Source organism: Aulonocara sp. 'chitande type north' Nkhata Bay, linkage group LG3 (assembly GCF_057382095.1).
Source record: "Aulonocara sp. 'chitande type north' Nkhata Bay isolate Kocher_YH1m ecotype deep benthic linkage group LG3, A_spYH_male_GT1.1, whole genome shotgun sequence".
Taxonomy (NCBI): domain Eukaryota; kingdom Metazoa; phylum Chordata; class Actinopteri; order Cichliformes; family Cichlidae; genus Aulonocara; species Aulonocara sp. 'chitande type north' Nkhata Bay.
The window spans coordinates 28,919,066-28,939,813 of NC_141346.1; the positions used below are offsets into that span (position 1 = coordinate 28,919,066).

General features: G+C 40.7%; 1 protein-coding gene across 1 annotated transcript in view; it reads left to right on the top strand.

The window, feature by feature from the left end:
- Positions 1-20,748, top strand: part of trpc5a (transient receptor potential cation channel, subfamily C, member 5a) — a 217,915-nt gene that overhangs the window by 89,431 nt on the left and 107,736 nt on the right. Inside the window, exons 2-6 of the mRNA XM_086275570.1 lie at positions 3,658-3,699; positions 6,261-6,363; positions 10,349-10,599; positions 19,332-19,448; positions 19,585-19,647. Coding sequence (XP_086131696.1) covers positions 3,667-3,699; positions 6,261-6,363; positions 10,349-10,599; positions 19,332-19,448; positions 19,585-19,647 — 567 coding nt within the window. The 5' untranslated portion in view covers positions 3,658-3,666. The remainder of the gene's footprint in view (positions 1-3,657; positions 3,700-6,260; positions 6,364-10,348; positions 10,600-19,331; positions 19,449-19,584; positions 19,648-20,748) is intronic.

A 20,748-nucleotide genomic window follows, 5' to 3' on the forward strand; every position in this document is an offset into this window, starting at 1 on the left:
TGTGTGTGTGTTCAGTCCATGAGTTTAACGTGGGTCAGATGTCAGGAGGCAGAGTTCAGGAGTCTGACAGCTGTGGGGAAGAAGCTGTTCCGGTACCTGGTGGTCTTAATCCGGAGGCTCCTGTAGCGCCTCCCAGAGGGCAGGAGGGTGAAGAGTCCATGTGATGGGTGACTGGGGTCTTTGATGATTTTCCCAGCCCTTTTCAGACACCGCTTCCTGTAGATGTCTTTCATGGCAGGAAGTGGTGCTCCGGCGATGCGCTGGGCAGTTTTCACGACCCTCTGCAACGCCTTCCGGTCCGAGGCAGAGCAGTTCCCGTACCAGACTGTTATACAGTTGGTCAGGATGCTCTCGATGGTGCAACGATAGAAGTTCACCAGGATGTCTGAGGACAGGTGGTTCTTCCTCAGAGTCCTCAAGAAGAAGAGGCGCTGGTGAGCCTTCTTGACCAGCTTGGAGCAGTTGGTCGTCCAGGTGAGATCCTCGGAGATGTGGACTCCCAGGAACTTGAAGCTGCTCACACGCTCCACAGCCGTCCCCTTAATGTGGATGGGTGGATGTGGGTCAGCATTCCTCCTGTAGTCCACGATGAGCTCCTTGGTCTTCTCGGTGTTAAGCAGCAGGTTGTTTCTGTCGCATCACTCAGCCAGACGATCCACCTCCTCCCTGTAGGCGGCCTCATCGTTGTCACTGATGAGGCCAATCACCGTGGTGTCATCTGCAAACTTAATGATGGTGTTGGAACCATCAGCAGGTCTGCAGTCGTGGGTGAAGAGGGAGTAGAGGAAAGGGCTCATCACACAGCCTTGTGGTACACCGGTGTTCATTGTGATGGTAGATGAGCAGCGGTTATCCAGCCGGACATGTTGGGGGCGGTTGGTCAGGAAGTCCAGTAACCATTTGCAGATGAGGGAACTGATGCCCAGGTCTGTCAGTTTCCTGATGAGTTGTGAGGGGTAGATTGTATTGAATGCTGAACTGAAGTCTATAAACAGCATTCTGGCGTAGGTGTTGTTGTTGTCCAGGTGTGAGAGGACAGAGTGCATTGCGATGGAGACTGCATCCTCTGTGCTCCTGTTCTGGCGGTATGCGAATTGGTGGGGGTCCAGGGTGGGGGGGAGACAGGATTTGAAGTGTGCTAGGACCAGCTGCTCTAAGCACTTAGTCATGATGGGGGTGAGTGCTACTGGGTGGTAGTCATTGAGGCAAGATGGGTTGGAGTTTTTGGGTATCGGGACGATGGAGGTGGATTTGAAGCAGGCCGGTACCACAGTGTGGGCCAAGGACAGATTGAATATGTCTGTGAGCACTCCTGCAAGCTCCCCAGAACACACTCTGAGAACACGCCCGGGGATGCCATCAGGACCTGCAGCCTTGTGGACATTGATCCTGCTCAGCACCGCTCCTACATCGGTGGGGGAGAGAGTCAGAGGTTGGTGGTCTGGCGTCACGTCTGCTTTGGTTGTGGTTGTGGGGTTCCCTCGCTCAAAACGAGCATAAAAGTTTTTGAGCTCGTTGAGGAAGGAGACATCAGAGGATGCGGGGGAGGGTTTGGTGGTCCTGTAGTCTGTAATGGTCTGGAGTCCTTGCCACATGCGTCGGGGGTTGGAGTTGGAGAAGTGTTCTTCTACCTTCTTTTTGTAATGGTGTTTGGCTTTTTTGATGCCCTTCTTTAGATTAGCCCTGGCTGTACTGTAGGCGTGTGCATCTCCTGACCTAAAGGCGGATGTCACACAGTGTAGGAAAACATCCTCAATGCTTACTGTTAAAGTAAACAACTGTGGGGTAATTACTGTGCAGTGTCTATGTGATTTGTAACATACACAATCACACGCACAGATGTGCAAATATGAAGAGCTTCTAAACATTCTCTAGGAGTCAGTGGTTCATGGGGATTACATGTATTAATGAGTCTGGAGACACTAATACTGGAGGCTTATCCTGCATGCTGTGTATTGTGCTGAATGTATGTGGATTCGCTACTCTGCACTGCTCCAGCTGTCCACTCGTTCATCAGTCGCTCATTGTGTCAGCTTCTCTTTAAGTATCAGGTAGAATTAGCTGAAGCCATAAGTAGATTTGAAGATATTAGGTCTTCATTGCTGCTTTTAAAGTCTTCCACAGTGACTGTAAATCCAGTAGAATTACTTAATGGTTTCTGTAAAGACATCGGTGTTGGTTACCTGTTATGTTTTTCCTTATTTTCTGTCATACATGTGTTGTTACTACAATGAATCTTCATATTGTATTTGTATATGGAAGGAGTCCCTATGAGCGAAAAGCTCTCAGGCTCTTTTTTTCTACTCTTTGCTCCACATGATGTCACTGAGAGTGAACCTGCTCAATGCTACAATTATAGCATTTTGTGGTTGGAGACCAAAGAAAGAGCACAGTTATTGCTGTAACTGTGTGCAGTGAATTTGTGATCTCATTTCCTTTTGAAGTGGCTCCTTCTAAGACCGGAACCAGGTCTGCAACCAGTCACACTTTTGCCTTCTTCAAAGTAGCTTTAGCGCAACAAGATAGTGGTAAAGAGAGACTAGTCCGCATGCTGTTATGTTACGATTCGAATGGGGTCAACCTGGCAATTATATTAAGTCTGTGAGAATAAAGCAGTCAACGGTTATAAATAGACAAAATTCGCTGTCTGTCCATCTAAATACACAGAAGTGCAAATTCAGTGTAGTGCTGCAAACCTCATAGATTTAAAACAGAAATTCAAAAAATTCCCATACAAATAATAATAAACTTACATCGGCATTTGGCATGCTTGCTTTTTATGTAAAAATGTCTGCACTTGAGTGGGTCGAGTCCCTTATTGCAAAGAGTCGTGTCAGAGGTGAGTTGCACTCATTGGTGCAGACTTACTTATTGATTGCAGCATTTTGACATTCTTTATTTAGAAATTAGACGGTAACGGTTTGCAAACTTTTCCCAGCCTGAAATGGCGGGGGCATTTAAAAAATGCAGTTTTTTTCTCGGTTATCTTTGTCTTATGCTAAATTTGTTTGATGATCTGAAACGTGTATTGAGTAAATGAGCATGGAGTAAATCCTTTTTCAGTTTTTTGTTGGTGGAGTGGCAGAATTATCTTTAGCGTTTCTTGTGTGGATTGTACCTGAGATTTAGAAACAGCTGTTCACGAGATTACTTCCCTGCAGAAAATATAAAGCCTGAATATTTTTACATAAAACCTGAAGTTATGAGGTGATGGTTCTCCTTTAATGATAACACCATTGAGTGAAAATGGCACAGAAATAAAATGATCGTCATAAAAAGCATATGTGCTGTGTCAGTGTGAACAACATGACTCATGGAGCATTGTGTGCTACGATTGCAGCAGTAGTAAAAGCTCTTCCTCGATAATGCTTAAGCTCTCTCCGTGGCCAGAAGCAAAAGTCCTCAAGTGGAAAATGTCCATGAACTGACGAGTCTGGTTTTAAGCAGACTTCAGGTGTCCGCAATCCTGAGCTCGGGGTTGCACGTTATTCGATTAACCTCTGTGAGTTTTCTTTCGCAACCGCTCTTGTGGCTTCAGCTGTTGACCGTAATGATAACTGGACCAAACCTGTGCAGCCGTCCACACGCCTGTCTTTCACCTCACACTGTTTTTGCTCCACTCGTGGTAGTAACACAGCTCTCTCTTCCTTTTTCCAGACTGGCCAGATGAATCCCATGACGCAGTTGTACTACAAAAAGGTGAGTCAAACAGTCTCGTTCTTGATCCTGAAACCAACTTACAAGATGTGCTGATTTGTAAAATTAACCTCATTCTCGTAATTGGAACTTGTTCATCTCCACAAAGTTAGAAGTTCTGAATTGCACAAAGCAGACACGTTGGTGTTTCAGCCTCTCCATCACTCTGCTGGGTTTACAGTGGTGTGTGGAGAAGATACCTGAGTGAAAAGGCTTCACTTGGAGAGTTTCAGTGTGCTTGCATCTTGTTGATTGATGATGGTAGATGAACTGTATCTTAAAGACAGAAATAATTTTTAGCACATTGCCCTAAGAAAAACACATTAAAATACACTGAAGTATTAAAAAAAAAACTATCCAATGGTAGTAGTTTCATTTTCCAGTCATCATGAGAACTGCTTCTGATCCCTTTAAGTGGCCAAGAGAGACAGAAGATTTCCTAATATTGCTTTCATTTCATTTCATTAATTGCCTTTTCTTCATTCTTATACTTATTTAAAATTTATTTTTTGAGTTTTATTTTAAACTGGTTAGTATCACTACTAACCTTTATTTCTTCTTGTAACTCATTCCAGAATTTAACTCCCGCTATTGAAATAGACATCCTTTTCAATGTTGTTTTTACTCTTTGCAATTTTAATTTCCACTTCCCTCTACAATTATACCTCCCTTCTCTTTCTAAGAACCATTTACTTATTTGGATTTGTAACATCCCTTTCCTTGCCTTATATATTATTTGCACTGTTTTAAACTTCACCGTCTTAATAAAAAGTGTGTTTGTGTGAGCCCTATACCCCTCCTGATTTATTAGTCTAATAGCCCTTTTCTGCATTATGATTATAGTCTGAATATTACTTTTATATGTATTTCCCGAAACCTCTACACAATAACTCACGTATGGTAATAGTAAAGCACAATATAACACATACAATGTTTTCCTATCCAGAAATTGTTTTGCTTTCCCCACGACAGCAATGCCCCGAGCTAACTTTCCCCTCACATAAGTGATGTGTGATTTCCAACAGGCCTGATTAATGATTACACCAAGAAATTTTATGGTATTAACCCTTTCTAGATATACATTATCAACACAAATTTCAATGTTAATGTTTTTCGTATAGTTTCCGAATAACATAAACAAAAAAATCAATTAATTAACAATAAAGTTAAAATTGTTGTCATTTTAAATCTGCTCATCGTAAGAATGAATTTCGTATTAGTTTGATGCCTTTACTGATTTCTGTGAACTATTCTGAATAATAATAATAATAATAATAATAATAATAATAATAATAATAATAATTGTACAGCAAACATCTTTAATGACATTAAAAAAAACACAAATTTTTACACACATTTGAAATTTTTATAAATGCTGTTTTTGTCAACAGAGGGTGGAAAGTATACATTTGACTACAGCTGGTAGTTGCTCGTTACACATATAAAATGTTTGTTTGACAGTGGTCATTGGATTGAGTAAACATCAGAACACTGGGAATGTCCAAAAAACTAAGAGCTTAAAACGACTGCTGATTCCAAGATCATCAGTTCAAACAGTTGCATGAAACAAGCAATTTGGATGTTTCACCACTTTGCTTAGACCCAAACTGTCACTCTCAGTTGAGAGCAAATTGGCTAGGATGCTAAGAATCAACCCAGGAAATACCAGAGCATAAGCCTGGCATGAACTGGAAACTGCTGGAACACCAGGGTTACTGTCCACAGTGAAGCCAGCTTTAAATCCTTTGCTCAAGGCTCGACTGAAATTTGCAGCTGCCCACATAGTCAAGCCAAATGCCATCTGCAGGAAAGGTTTATGGTCAGCTGATTGAGCTATTTGGCAACAAAGACAAGAGGTTTGTTTGGAGAAGTAATAATTAGGCTTTCAGACCTAAGACCACTACATCAGCTGGCGAGCATGGTGATTGTAGCGTCATGCTCTGGGGCTGTTTTTTGCCACTGGTAGTAAAGTGGATAAAATGATGGAGGAGGAGTGCTATCTCCTAATTCTTCAAGTTCACCTCACACACCTGAAGTGGGTTTAGAGTGGATAAAGCAGGCTAATATTAAGGTTCGATTTCAACCCTGTTAAAAACGAATTAACTATGCTTCAAACTCCACCAAGGCTTACATTTGACCACCGAGAGCTGTCAAATATCCAGCCAAAATTATGCAAGTTGTGCCAGATATAAATGGTATATAATGGTATGTATATATTTGAGCCTGTATGTATACTGTTGACTCTAAATTCAAAATAAGTTATAAGTTGTACACCCAGGTCTTGTTTTTGTGTAAAGTCATTAAAGCTGTACAGTTAGACCACTCTGGGAAAAAGAACAGTTTTAAATAAATTATTAAAAAACTAAATGTATGGCCATGATGGCTGTATTTTGGCAAAACAACTGTGTACCCACCACTACACGGGTGCAACTTTGGTGAAAATTTATTTTGCACGTGCATTAGTTCAATAACATAGCTGGCTCATATGTTTTTTTGTTTTTTGTTCATGTCGCTACTTACATGCAGTTTGCCTCATGTTGGCGTCCTCTGTTTTTGTGGTTTAGGCGACATATTCGCCGTACCGCGACCGCATCCCACTTCAGATTGTCCGTGCTGAGGTGGAGCTGTCTGCTGAGGAGCGGGCCTACCTCACAGCTGTAGAGAAAGGTAAATGCACACACAGCCTTGCACAGCCATCTTCTTTTTTTTAGCCGCATAGTTGCCTCCATAAATGCATTCTACTGATCCACTCACCCGTTAAATGATGCTGAGTTTACAGGGAGTGCAGAATTATTAGGCAAATGAGTATTTTGTCCACATCATCCTCTTCATGCATGTTGTCTTACTCCAAGCTGTATAGGCTCAAAAGCCTACTACCAATTAAGCATATTAGATGATGTGCATCTCTGTAATGAGAACGGGTGTGGTCTAATGACATCAACACCCTATATCAGGTGTGCATAATTATTAGGCAACTTCCTTTCCTTTGGCAAAATGGGTCAAAAGAAGGACTTGACAGGCTCAGAAAGGTCAAAAATAGTGAGATATCTTGCAGAGGGATGCAGCAGTCTCAAAATTGCAAAGCTTCTGAAGCGTGATCATCGAACAATCAAGCGTTTCATTCAAAATAGTCAACAGGGTCGCAAGCAGAGATGGGCAGTAACGCGTTACTGTAATCTGATTACTTTTTTCAAGTAACGAGTAAAGTAAGGGATTACTATTGCAAAATCGGTAATTAGATTACCGTTACTTTCCCGTAGGAACGCTGCGTTACTGCGTTACTAAAACCGTGATTTTTTTTGCGAGAATGTCTCATGACAGTGACGTAAGCAAGTGCGACGTTGGTGACAGCAGCTGTGTGCAGATCAACAATGGATAATATATCGATTGTGGGAGAGAGTATGAGCGTGCAGCGTTTAAAGTGTGGAAGTACTGACCTTACTTTGAGTTTGATTCCATAAAAAGTGACAAAAACATTAGCGTCCATCGTGCGTGGGAAGAAAACTTCTTTTTACAGCGAAAAAAACCCCTAAACTTCCGAGCAAGCACCGAGTAGCTACGACGTGATGGGAAACTCACAGAGACACTCACGCGGATTCTTCAACTGACCGCAGCACACCTGCACCAGGGTAACCCTCCGCCTACCCTGCTCCTGCTTTACAGGTGAAAATAGAGCAAAAGGACCGCTGAGTCTTTGACTTTATTTATTTTCTGCTGTGTTTTACTTGCATCTGTTTGAAAGAGTGAGTGTAAACACACAAAATATTTTATTTTATGTGCTGGAATGTGCAGAAAATAGGTTTAAATGTTAAACTAATTTATTCAAGTCAGAAAATGTTGCATATAATTAAATGTTTTGCTTGATGCATAAAGTTAAAAGATTAAAACTAATAAAACAAGTTTTAAAAAGAGACTTTTCCATTTGATTACATTTTGTATGATGGATTATGTAGAAAAAGTAGAATTGGGCTGAAAGATCTATCACTTTATCACCTCTTCAGGTTGTAAATCGTGTTTTTAAAAAGTAACTAAGTAACTAAGTAACTAAGTAATTAATTACTTTTGAAAATAAGTAATCAGTAAAGTAACGGGATTACTTTTTTGGGGAGTAATCAGTAATTAGTTACTGATTACTTTTTTCAAGTAACTTGACCAACACTGGTCGCAAGAAGCGTGTGGAAAAACCAAGGCGCAAAATAACTGCCCATGAACTGAGAAAAGTCAAGCGTGCAGCTGCCAAGATGCCACTTGCCACCAGTTTGGCCATATTTCAGAGCTGCAACATCACTGGAGTGCCCAAAAGCACAAGGTGTGCAATACTCAGAGACATGGCCAAGGTAAGAAAGGCTGAAAGACGACCACCACTGAACAAGACACACAAGCTGAAACGTCAAGACTGGGCCAAGAAATATCTCAAGACTGGTTTTTCTAAGGTTTTATGGACTGATGAAATGAGAGTGAGTCTTGATGGGCCAGATGGATGGGCGCGTGGCTGGATTGGTAAAGGGCAGAGAGCTCCAGTCCGACTCAGATGCCAGCAAGGTGGAGGTGGAGTACTGGTTTGGGCTGGTATCATCAAAGATGAGCTTGTGGGGCCTTTTCGGGTTGAGGATGGAGTCAAGCTCAACTCCCAGTCCTACTGCCAGTTTCTGGAAGACACCTTCTTCAAGCAGTGGTACAGGAAGAAGTCTGCATCCTTCAAGAAAAACATGATTTTCATGCAGGACAATGCTCCATCACACGTGTCCAAGTACTCCACAGCGTGGCTGGCAAGAAAGGGTATAAAAGAAGAAAAACTAATGACATGGCCACCTTGTTCACCTGATCTGAACCCCATTGAGAACCTGTGGTCCATCATCAAATGTGAGATTTACAAGGAGGGAAAACAGTACACCTCTCTGAACAGTGTCTGGGAGGCTGTGGTTGCTGCTGCACGCAATGTTGATGGTGAACAGATCAAAACACTGACAGAATCCATGGATGGCAGGCTTTTGAGTGTCCTTGCAAAGAAAGGTGGCTATATTGGTCACTGATTTGTTTTTGTTTTGTTTTTGAATGTCAGAAATGTATATTTGTGAATGTGGAGATGTTATATTGGTTTCACTGGTAAAAATATATAATTGAAATGGGTATATATTTGTTTTTTGTTAAGTTGCCTAATAATTATGCACAGTAATAGTCACCTGGACACACAGATATCCCCCTAAAATAGCTAAAACTAAAAACAAACTAAAAACTACTTCCACAAACATTCAGCTTTGATATTAATGAGTTTTTTGGGTTCATTGAGAACATGGTTGTTGTTCAATAATAACATTATTCCTCAAAAATACAACTTGCCTAATAATTCTGCACTCCCTGTATACTTTCTGATAGCTGAGCAGCTGCTCAGTCAGTGTGTCAGTACACAGGTGTCTCTGCAACGTGTGCTGCAGCAAACGTCCTTGAACAAGATGCTGCAACCAGAAATTCATTGACTAATCGGACACAGCTTCATAGCGTGAAGTCTACTGCAAAAGCAACCCAAGAGTTTCTCAAAGCAAAGAAATGAGTTCAGTCACCTGATCACAACCTTACAGAGCATTTTACTCTAAAGTCAAATCTGAAGGCAGAGAGACCCACAGAAAAGTACCAACTGAAAGCAGCTGGAGTAGAGGCCTAGCAGAGCACCTTAAGGAAGTAAACACAGCACTGGGTGATGCTCATGCAGAGCAAAAAGTGTCATTTTCCAAACACTTGCCGACCTGACTATGCTTTCTAAATATGTCACTTTCCTGCAACCAGTTGTAAGAAACACAGGAAAGGTTTTCACAAGAGTCCTGCATGCAGCTTATACAGCAACGTAGCATTAACTTTAAATCAAGTTCATCAACATATTTCAAACACAAAAATGAAGACAACCTTAAATAAATTTACATCGTGGGCCAAATGAAACTCCATTTTCTAGCGTAAAGATATTTAGCTAAATATTTAATCCCTGAGATGTCTTAATGTAACAAAAAGTACAGGATGCATAATAAATGTGTAATATTACAGTAGTTCATGTAGCTCCATCATCCAGACTATTCTGTATTTATAATGATTTTTGTTTTTGTTTTGTTCTTCAACTCCTGAAAACACAGTTAAAAGTTGAAAATCTTTACACTCCTTCACATTTTCCAAAGTGTCTTTGCAAGGCCAATTCTGGCTCCCAGGCCTTATGTTTGACACCCCTGCTTTTAAAAAGATCATTATACATTAGATACTAGTCATACACATATGTACAGTGCTTTTCAACAAACAACAATAGTAAGTTGCACAGTAACTAGCCCTTTCTCAGGATACCTTACCCTGCTTTTTTTTTAAAATTATTTTGTTATACATATTTTATTCATATCCGCATTTTAAATGTAGTTTGATGGCATTTATTTCATCACAAACCTGCGTGGGCCCTTCTTCGAGGAGTTTGTGTGTATAAATATATATATTTAAGTATAAATGAATAAGCATATATATCATACACATATCTGTATTGGCATTAGCTCCCTGACAGATTTGTATTTTACAGACTTTCACATCAGTAGACACATAAAGAATAATTTGGGTGAGAAAGTGAAATTTTTGATGAAGCATGGTTAGCCACCTGCACACTTCAACTATCCTCTTCCTGTAGGTGACTATGCGGGAGTGAAACATGCCCTTCGCGAAGCAGAGGTGTACTACAACATGGATGTGAACTGTCTGGACCCGCTGGGCCGCAGTGCTCTCCTCATCGCCATCGAGAACGAGAACCTGGAGATCATGGAGCTCCTGCTCGACCACGGCATCCACACGGGCGACGCCCTGCTGTACGCCATCAGGAAGGAGGTGGTGGGTGCCGTGGAACTGCTGCTGTCACACAAAAGGCCCAGCGGAGAGAAACAGGTGTGTGCGGATGTTTCTTTTTAACTACGCCTAAAGTTTATGTCTTTTGGTTTGTGGTGAACCGACTTCACATTTTCAGTGGCCCCATCTGGACTCTGGAAATGTTTCTGGCGACACCACTGGTTCAGACCAAACAGAGAGGGAGAGCGAGCCCTCTGTGGGTATATGTTAGCGTGTTGCATCCAGACACATCCATGCATGCACGTGTTTGCATTTACTCATCCGTGAATGTGCGCCTGTGTGAGTATTTTTCCATTTTTGTGTGTGTGTGTGTGTGTGTGTGTGTGTGTGTGTGTGTTTGAGAGAGAGATAATGAGCAGCACATCCATTCATTGTAATGCTCCATGCCACATTCTGCTGAGAGGAGGGAAATTAAACAGCCCGTTTCACAGACAAACTGTGAAATAGGATTTGGAGACAGACAGCATGTTTGTCTGCCTGCTGCATTTCTGTTTGTGTGTCAGAGAGAGAAAGAGGAGCAGAGGAAGGAAAACACACCACAGTTTAGTTTAAAGAGTAGGTGTTAGGGGGTTAAGATGGAGAGATTCAGAGATGGGTAGTTAAAAAACTGATTCACAGCGATTCAAACTGACAGGGGAGTAAATGTGAAGACGGAACGAACGGGAAGTAAATTGCAAAATGTAAAAAATAAATAAGTGAAACAAAGACGTCTTCTTGAAAAATATTCCTGGACTGTTGAGGCTGTGAGGTTCGATGTCACCATAGCAACCAACCCTTGGCCAAAGCAGAGGATTGTGGGAAGGTTTTGGTTGCCTCTCAGTTGGATGTGGATGAGAACAAATCTGTTCTTCCAGTGTTTCTGTTTATCTTCTCATACTTTTTGTCTCTCTTCAGTTACCTTACACATCACACATGCGTAATACACAGTGATGTCAGCACAGCGCAGATTTCTGTAATAATGATAATAAAGCAGTGGGCAGCAACGCATACATGTTAATCTGTTTTACTGTCTTGTATAAAATATTGGCCTATGTGTGAGATTTAGAAAGCAAGAGACATGCAGCACCGTGTTGTTGTTTCAGAATTGCACAGACTGTATATGAAAGATGCACATAACCACCATGATGTTGGTTTGTTGAAGCATTGAGTATTTTGGTCATTGTCATATTAGCTTTGTCAAGGACATCATAAGCGAGATGGATGTGACCACGATTCCGAGGGTCACCGGATGCTCATAATGTAGTTGTTAATCACACCGCATGGAGTTAGACCTGCCCAAGAAAATGTTACTTTATCCTTTTTGACTAAAACAAACATCATACTTTAACCAGAAATACTTGAAACTAACATTTGTTACCATAAAATCTTCAGAAAAGTTAGTACTGAGGTCGTGGAGTATGGGAATTTTGCAATTACATGTCCCCCTGCTGACCGTTAGAAAGAATTCAAATTGAACTTACTCCCATATTAATGTTGTTATTTTTTTTGTCTATCTTTTATATACAGTTTATTTCAATTGTCCAATACGTTCAATAAGATCTCAGTCTTGTAGCATGCTAAAACAATATGTGTGTGTAGGCTACGGCATCAGGATTGAATTTGGAGGGTGTAGCTGCTGGTGCTGGCTAGCTTGGTTAGCGAGGGGTGTAATTCAGGGTGAAATTACATGAATACCAAGTTTGCTAAGTGAATAACAGGCTTAAAATTGTGCTTGTGGGAGTTTCTGTAGGAAAAAATGAACCCCAACTAGAGTTATAGAAAAAAATTCAACCCCTGCACAATTATCATCGGGGGTGGCTTTAAAAACCCAAACGCTTTTCTACTACAATATTAACATTTTTTTCTGCTGCTGCACAGTTACCGAAGTCTAAAGATGGATACAGGAAGAGACGAGTAGCAGTGTGGCAAACAGAGAGATTGGTAATGAGTAAAGAAAATCAACACCTATTTATGCAAGATAATTCATAATTTTATTGGGTGGGTTATTTTGGTTTGATCTGATTATTTGGGGGGTCATAACCCCCCCTAACCCCCCTGGAAATTACGCCCCTGAAACTATCTATTTCACCAATATTCAGGGCACAGTATTGAGTTTTGCACACACAAACATATGCACACTCGCACATCAGTGCTCGATACTTATATTAAGAGCTGGATGTGTGCTTTGTGAGTTTACGTATGTTTCTAAACTGCACTTTTCTACTGACAGGTAGAATCAGGGCCTTTTATCTGCTCCTGCAAAGTTAAACTGTTGATCTTTCTGCCATCCCTCTCCATCTGACTCAGTCTGACTCCCCCTCTTTCTTTGATTACCTCTCTATATCTCTGCGTCCATCCTCCCTCACTCCCCTGTTCACATCCACTCCTCACTCTTCATTACCAGCATACTCGAAATAGAAGGACTGAGGCAACAGCCCAAAGAACAAAAGGGAGGGAAGGAGGAAGAAGAGAATGATTTTTATTTTTTAAACATGGACAAAAGGATTAGATCTGGAGCTCTTTGCCCTGAAGAGCGCAAACAGAGATGGAGTGGAGTCAAACAAAGAAGAAAAACAGCAAATGCAGCATGTAGGAAATCAGATGGGCATTGAGGAAAAATATAGGAAACAAGACACATTAGGAGGGAGACAAAGTGAGAAATAGTTGCGAAGAGAGATGCAGATGAAGGAAGGTTTTGTGTGTCCTTTGATGTGTGAAGCAAATAATTAGAATTGCATGTGTGTAACTGGAGTCAGTGTTAATTTGGGTTTTGATCTGAGCGTATTCATCTGGATTGGATGCACGTGTGTCTGCACTGATGGATGCGAGGAGACAATACAGTGGATTTTTTATTGTCATGCATTGTCTGGTTTTGTTTTTAAAGTGAAATCTAATTTAAAGTAAATCCATAACACAAAACATCTTTTTATGATTTAGCCAGAAAAACATTGCACAAACTTTCTGCAATTTCACTCCTAATTTCTTGTTATAACTTCACAGGACTCTAGCTGAGATCCATTTTCAGTAAACCAGCAGCTCCTTTGTGGACTTTTTTCTTCTTCACATTACAGTGTAACAAAGCAAGTGTGACCCACTGTGATAAACTACAGAAACCATTTGACTGCTCTTTGGAAAATTTCCAGTTTGATGGTTGGCTCTGTGTGCCCCCATCCCAAAGTACCCCCACACTGTTCCCAGCATTTCCTGCAGTGACTTTCACGAGAGCTTGCAGCCATCAGCGTATGAATGGGTAATTTGAGAGCCAAATCATAATGTGCTTCAGATAATAGCCACGAATAAATGGAGTCCAGAATAAAAAGGGGTCCAAATTCTGACACAGTTTGGAGTCAAAAACAACCTTTTATATAAATTTTGCTTTCAATCGTTCTCCTTTCAAGGGGTCAACAGCAGTCGTGCCCTAGATATGTTGGATTTTTTGACTGACAGCGACACTGTTGTGGCTGAAAAATGTTTTGGATTGTGAATGTGCATCTGAGTGTGGTTATCATGGCAACACATGGTCCTGGAGATGCTTATAGGACCTGGAGCTACTACTAAAGGTGCTGTACTGCTTTGGGAGGTGTTAATATGTTTGTGGACAGATTTTAAGGAAGTTTGGGGTTTTTTTGTTTTTTTTATTTTTACTTCAGTTTCTATAAGCGCCAGACATTTTGAGTTGTTGAATTTAATGTGAAGGTTTGGGTATAAAGTTTTATGTGGTGTGACCTCAGATTACTGAATAAAGTCACCAGGTATCAGGAGCAAAAGGATAGAGCAGGCTGATATAGGTCTTGTCTTGATACTAATATTTGATATTCAGTGCTGATGAAGTCCTGGGAGTGAGAAACACAAAACTGTTTTGTTAGCTTTATCTTTCCCCCTGGGATCAATAAAATGTTCTAAATATCAGACTGCTTGGTTATCAGCCTGCCATTAAATACATTGGCTTTGTTTTACTAAAAGCCCTTTTGTTTATTGCCATTTTTAATGTATTAGTACCTCCTAATGACATAGCTGGTTTTCTTTCCACTGTGTAAGTCTGTGTGGGTGCGTGTTTGTGTGTAATCATGGCAAAATGTGGTCTGAGAGACACCTGCTCTAACAGGTGCCACTCTGTCGTGGCTGAAATTGTTTTCACCTTGTGTGTGTGTGTGTGTGTGTGTGTGTGTGTGTGTGTGTGTGTGTGTGTGTGTGGTGTTATCATGGCAACATATGGTCCTGGAGACACTTGTTACTACCACTACCAGGTAGTTTTGAGTACTTTGGCTTGTGTTTATGTGTCTGTCTGTGGATTTTGTCAAGACTATAGTCACAGTCCAGCATGACACAGTCAAGAGACTTTAGGGTTGCAGACAACACTTAAGTAAAGACAGACTGTGGAGACAAATGCCGTCCCAGGATTACTGGTGTTGTCGCAGTGGGATCACATGCTACATGGTGTCTTGATTATTGTCTTGTGTTGGTTCTGTAGTTTGTGTTGTTGGTCTTTGAGGCTTTTGATATTTGAGTTTCTCACTTCTGCTTTGATCTTTATCACTTCTGTGGAGTTTTGGTACATGTGTACTGATGGTGTGGGTTCCCATTTTAATTTGAATTTGTTTTTAATTCCCTCAGTGTCCTGCCCGATTCTTTGGCCATGCCTCAGCCACTTTGTGTTTTCTTGTTTTCTTTCCTTCGGTTGTTTCCAGTTTTACTTTGTTTCCTGCCTCAGGTTTGCTTCCTGTCTGTATTCTCCAAGTCTAGATTGTTTTCACCTGTTTCCCTTCAGTTATCAGTTACTTGTTTATAAATAGTCCTACCCACCCTGAAGCTTTTATCAGATCTTCTCCTGTTCATCTCTCCTGTGTCTGTTGTGAGTTTATTTGCCCTTAATTATTTTCAAAGTTACCTTTACTCTTTGGGTTATTTTCCTGGAGTTGCCTTCTCAGGGACTTTCAGTGCTTTGAATTAAACTTGTCTTTTGGTCCATCCAAAATTGATTATGAGACACACACAATGGTAACTTATCATTTCTTTCCAGTAATTTAAGTATCCCTTAAAGTATTTTTTAATGACTCAAAAGTCTTGTATCAGAATACCAGTATTTTAAAACTTTATGCACTCGCAGTTCTGTGCAGAAACTGGCTCAATACTCAAGACTCCACAAATGAGTGAATGAACCTGATAACCAACTTATAACTGAAACCATACGTTTTCTCAAAAGTTTAAAGTGCTTTTCTTGGCTAAATCTAAACGTTCAACGCACACTTTATTACGTACACCCAGTACTGGGTTGGACCTCATTTTAGACTTCAGAACTGCCTTAATTCTTTGTGATATCAACAAAGTGCTGGAAACATTCTTCACAGATTTTGGTCCATATTGACATGATAGCATCACACAGTTGCTGCAGATTTTCTTTGGCTTCCTAAACCCTACAGACGGTTGTGTGGGAAAATCCCAGCACTTTCTGAAATACTCAGATCAGCCTGTCTCAGACAACCGGCCATATTCAGACTCACTTAAATCACCTTTCTTTTTCATTCTGATTCTCAGTACGTCATTTTGACCGATACCGAGTGCACTGAAGTGCTGCCAGGTGATTAATATAGTGGCAGTCAAGTTTAGATGGGACTCAAGCTATGAAACCCAGCCTTTGCACCGTTGTAGCAGATAAAGATAAACATTTCCTCTGAACATAATCCAGCCAGCAATAAATCGGGGGAAAAATGTAGATCGAGTTTAACTAAACCTTTCTCTCATATTTCATCATGTCGCTTTAACTCTCAGCGATCTGACCCATCTTCAGAAACATGTAAGAGCAACAAGCCCATAACAATCACACCTCCTGCTATCTCACCGTGTTGCTCCATTTTGGGGGAACCAACAGTGTACATCTGGAGCTTAAATATGCCATCGGTGTAGTTTCACCTAATTGAAAAAGTTTAAATCCCGAGTAATATAAGGCTGGAGTTTCCTAAGTGGTGCTCGTTCGCAGCTGCAGATGGTGCAGCCAATTTCAATGCGTGAAAAATCAATTGTACTCAAGTTATGTTCATTCTGTTATTTGCCGTTTCTGTATTTGCATGTGTCCTTGCTTATATTTACTTGTTTGTGTATTCTCGGTCTGTCTCTTTAATTTTTATTTGGGGCCCAGCCCATGGCAGCTGTTCTCACACTCCTTATAACGGCAGGAAAAAAAGAGGGATTAGAAAAAGAGAGAGCGATCGGATGAAGAAAATAGGGTTGTGGCAGGTGAGAGGAGGAAGAGACAACGATAGAGAGAGATGAGGGGAGTAACCTGATGGAAAGGAGGGGGTTAGATGAAGGGAAAACAAGGAAATGAGAGAGATGCAAGAAGCTGGAGGGGGGGGAGAAAATAGAATGTGGAAAGGGGAGGCGAGGAGAAGATGAGGCAGCAGAAAAGATGGAGACAGAAAGATTGGAAGGGTGAGGAGAAGCACTCTCCGTCATTCTCCCTCTGAGACATGAAAGAGTCCACACGTGTACCCTCCTTCCTCAGCCCCTCCTCCTCTCTCTTCTTCAGATGTCTGGGAGTACATGTGTGTGTGCTTTTCTTTGACATACCAGCACCCTGTCAGCCTCATTCTTAACTTTTACTTTAGGGTCCTGGTTTCAGCATAAGACAGCCTTCAACTTTATATAATATACCATCAATTGATCACGAATGTCTCCTTCACTGTTAGTAGTGGATTAAGATACCCTTTTAAATAAATTTTAGCTTTTATTTTTAATGAGATCTCTACACTCATTTTCAACATTGATCGCTCTTATGTTCCATGTTCTGTTGGTCGTTTCAGCAAAGCTCAAGGTTGTTGACATTTGGCTAGTTGAGTGTCTGGAGCAATATTTGTTTTCTAAACCATTAATCCTATTCTGTGCCATTTACAATTGGAAATTACCAAAAGACTAAAGAGTCCACACAACAGTACGCATTATTCAGCTTGTTTGCAGTGCTTCCCCTGCTAGACTGGTGTAGCACTGCATGCCATCTATGTGCAGAGAGCTCTGTTGTTGATGGAGACGGTGTACAAAGAATGTGGTCTTGATCTTTGAAGGGTTTTCTTTTTTTCACACCTCTCCTGTTCCTGGAATATTGCACTTGGCAGATGCCTATGTCATCCACTTCCAGAGACACACAGTTGGGATTTTGGAGGTCTGGACTAGAGCACGACTGCAGTGGGTAAACACCCCTCAACTGGCTCAAGTGTGCACATACTTGGGACCTTAAACTACACTTTACTCCCTTTATAAACCACCACCAGCCTATGGAAACTGCACTTGTGGTTAAATACCTGGGACTCCTGATCTGAAGGAAAATGAAGAAGCCTTCTGTGTGAGTTTGAGTTGCCTTTAACTCAGGTCAACTATGACCTGGATGACAAGGACCCAATAATATAGCAGTACACAGACACTCTGATGTACTTACCCTCTTTTTCACTCAGCAGCAGGGCCTGTACCTTGTCTTTCTACATTGGCCAGATGTGGTTTGTGTTGTACTGTAAATGGAGTTTTACACACATCTTTGTGTTGTGATAGTTTCTCAAAAAAGTTTTAATTTCTAGCATGCTTCAACAAAACTTTGAAGAGATTTTAAAGAATTGTTATTTTTGAAGAGAGTCTATTAAAATATGCTCAAGAAAATCTACCATCCACGTTTCTATTGATACATATTTTTTAAGTTTATTGTTATAGCAGTTATCTTTCTACAGAGGTTAGTGCAGAACAATTAATAAAACACGCAGTAATAAATATAACATCAAATTACTTGGGGAAATGCAATTGATGGCAAATACTGCACATTTGTGTTGCATCTTAAAAATGATTTGTGACCACTCAACTCCATATTGACGTTTAAAGCTGCAGATTACAAATTTGATGGCAGTGCACTCCCAGCTGTTTTGGGTGTTTTGAAGATCCCAGCATTTTGTTTGAAGACGATGTGATCTCCGCCTCAAAAACAATCTTCCAAGCTCTGCTACATATGGCTGGCACTCTTGTTGTTGTCTTTGTGAGGTTGCCAGGCAGAGATTCCAGAAAGTTCCTGCTCTGGGCCAAGAAACAGTCTGGCACACAGCCCCCTGATATAACTGACTGTAAAGCTACAAGTGGTCGTGTTTACATTTTGTACAGATTATATGAAGCAGATGTAACGTGTCCGTTATGGGCTGGACTAACCTAGTGATCGATAGCATCATAGACTGAAGACGTGGCACTAGTCTAGAAAACTGTATCCTCTTAGTTAAGGCGTCTTGTTAACATGCGTCTGCATTTCTTTTTCTTTATTTATATGCAGCCGTTACATTCTTGTTTTTCTCTCTCCATCTCTCCTTTGTCTTCCTGTAATGACAGACCTCCTGGTATTCACGTGGCAAACAAACAATCTTCCACTCCCCTCTTCTCTCCCAGGTACAGCTGGTGTTCAGAGCTGCATCCATGAGGGATAAAATGAGTTTTGGAGAGGATGTGGCTTTAAATAATATACCTCTGCAGAGTTGTCAAGCAGGAAATTTCTTTTTATCAAATATATTACACTAATTTAATTTTTTTTAATCTGATTCAAGAGTGTTTGATTGGATTCATCATTTGCTTAATTTGTCTTTCACTTCCAGTTTTCCCCCTATGTAACAGTGTCACATGTGGAGCTGAATCAAAGCTTTTTAATTGGACAATAAAAGTGTTTCTTAGTCATTTTTTCCTGTTTAACTGGCGGTTGGCAGTAGGCTTTTTACCCAAATATTAAAAGGTAGATAACAGCCAGTTTAAGAGGTTTTTACTTTGTTCTCCTACAGGTTCCTTCTCTGATGATGGACAGCCAGTTTTCAGAGTTCACCCCAGATATAACTCCCATCATGCTTGCTGCTCATACAAACAACTATGAGATTATCAAGCTGCTTGTCCAGCGGAAGGTAATGGTTGTTTTACGCACAAGTTATCAACATAATGAGTAGTAAGCTCTTTTTTTGTCTGTCTTGATGGTCAATGAATAAAGCGAGATCTTTATTTTATCAGTGATTTGTTGTTTGATGTTTTTGCTCTGTGTAGGTCACCATACCCAGACCACATCAGATACGATGCGACTGTGTTGAGTGTGTATCCAGCTCAGAGGTAAGGGATTTTCGTTCTTTAGTGCTGCATCTTTTGCATTGCTTGCATTGTGTTTGGTTTGCTAAACATTTATATTTGAATATATTGAAATTGCTTTTACAAACTTTAACTTCCAGCATGAACCCTAGATTAGACATCAGAAATTTCCAACATCATTTCAACTTTTTGAACTCGCCCACATTTAATTTTCTTACTTTATACTTTGCAACAATATGAAAGATGAATGAGCATGCTTTAGTGATATAACCAGGCTCTGAGCCTTACATTTGAAGACTTAAACATTTTTATGAAGGTCATGGTACAAAACTGCTTTATAGTAAATTCTTGAAATCTTGTTTAATCATTTCAGGCCTGAGAGCAGCAAATAGGTTTAGTAAATTTCCCTCAGATCCAATGTAAAAATAGACTTGTCTTCTATTTATGCTTTCCATACAAGGCAGCACCAACTCTATTACACAGGAATACTGTAGATCTCAGCTTTGTTATATAAATTGAAAAGGTGCAGTCTGCAACTTTAAACCGAATTTACCCCAGCTCCACCATAATGATGATGATGATGATAATTAGGGATGGGTATCGTTTAGGTTTTATCCGATACCGGTGCCAAATCGGTACTTTTGAAACGGTGCCGGTGCTCAAACCGGTGCTTAAACCGGTGCTTAAAGAATGGAGAACACAAAATTGGTCCAAAAACCTCTCATGTTCAGCTGTTTTTTGTAAAAATATAACAATGTTAGCCTTTTCTGCAGCTATGGGGCATATATGGTATCACTCTTGGCTGGAAGCAGTGCTTAAACAATGGAAAAAAACACAAACTTTGTCCTAAACCTCTCATGTTCAGCTGTTTCCCACTTTTTCTTTGGTCATTTTAGCCTTTTTAGCCAGGGTGAAGGGAGTATCTGCCATCAAACAAGAAGACAGCAGCATGTAGCTATGATGATGTTTGCTAGTTCACCTTACATGCATTAATGTAATAACGTGGTTAGCCTACTCAACGTAAATTAGCTACTCACGCAGAGAAGAACGGCTGCTGCCACCATCATCCGTCATCATTTCTGCTACACTGGCAGGACTAGGGGCCAGGACTCTCCTCTTCCTGTT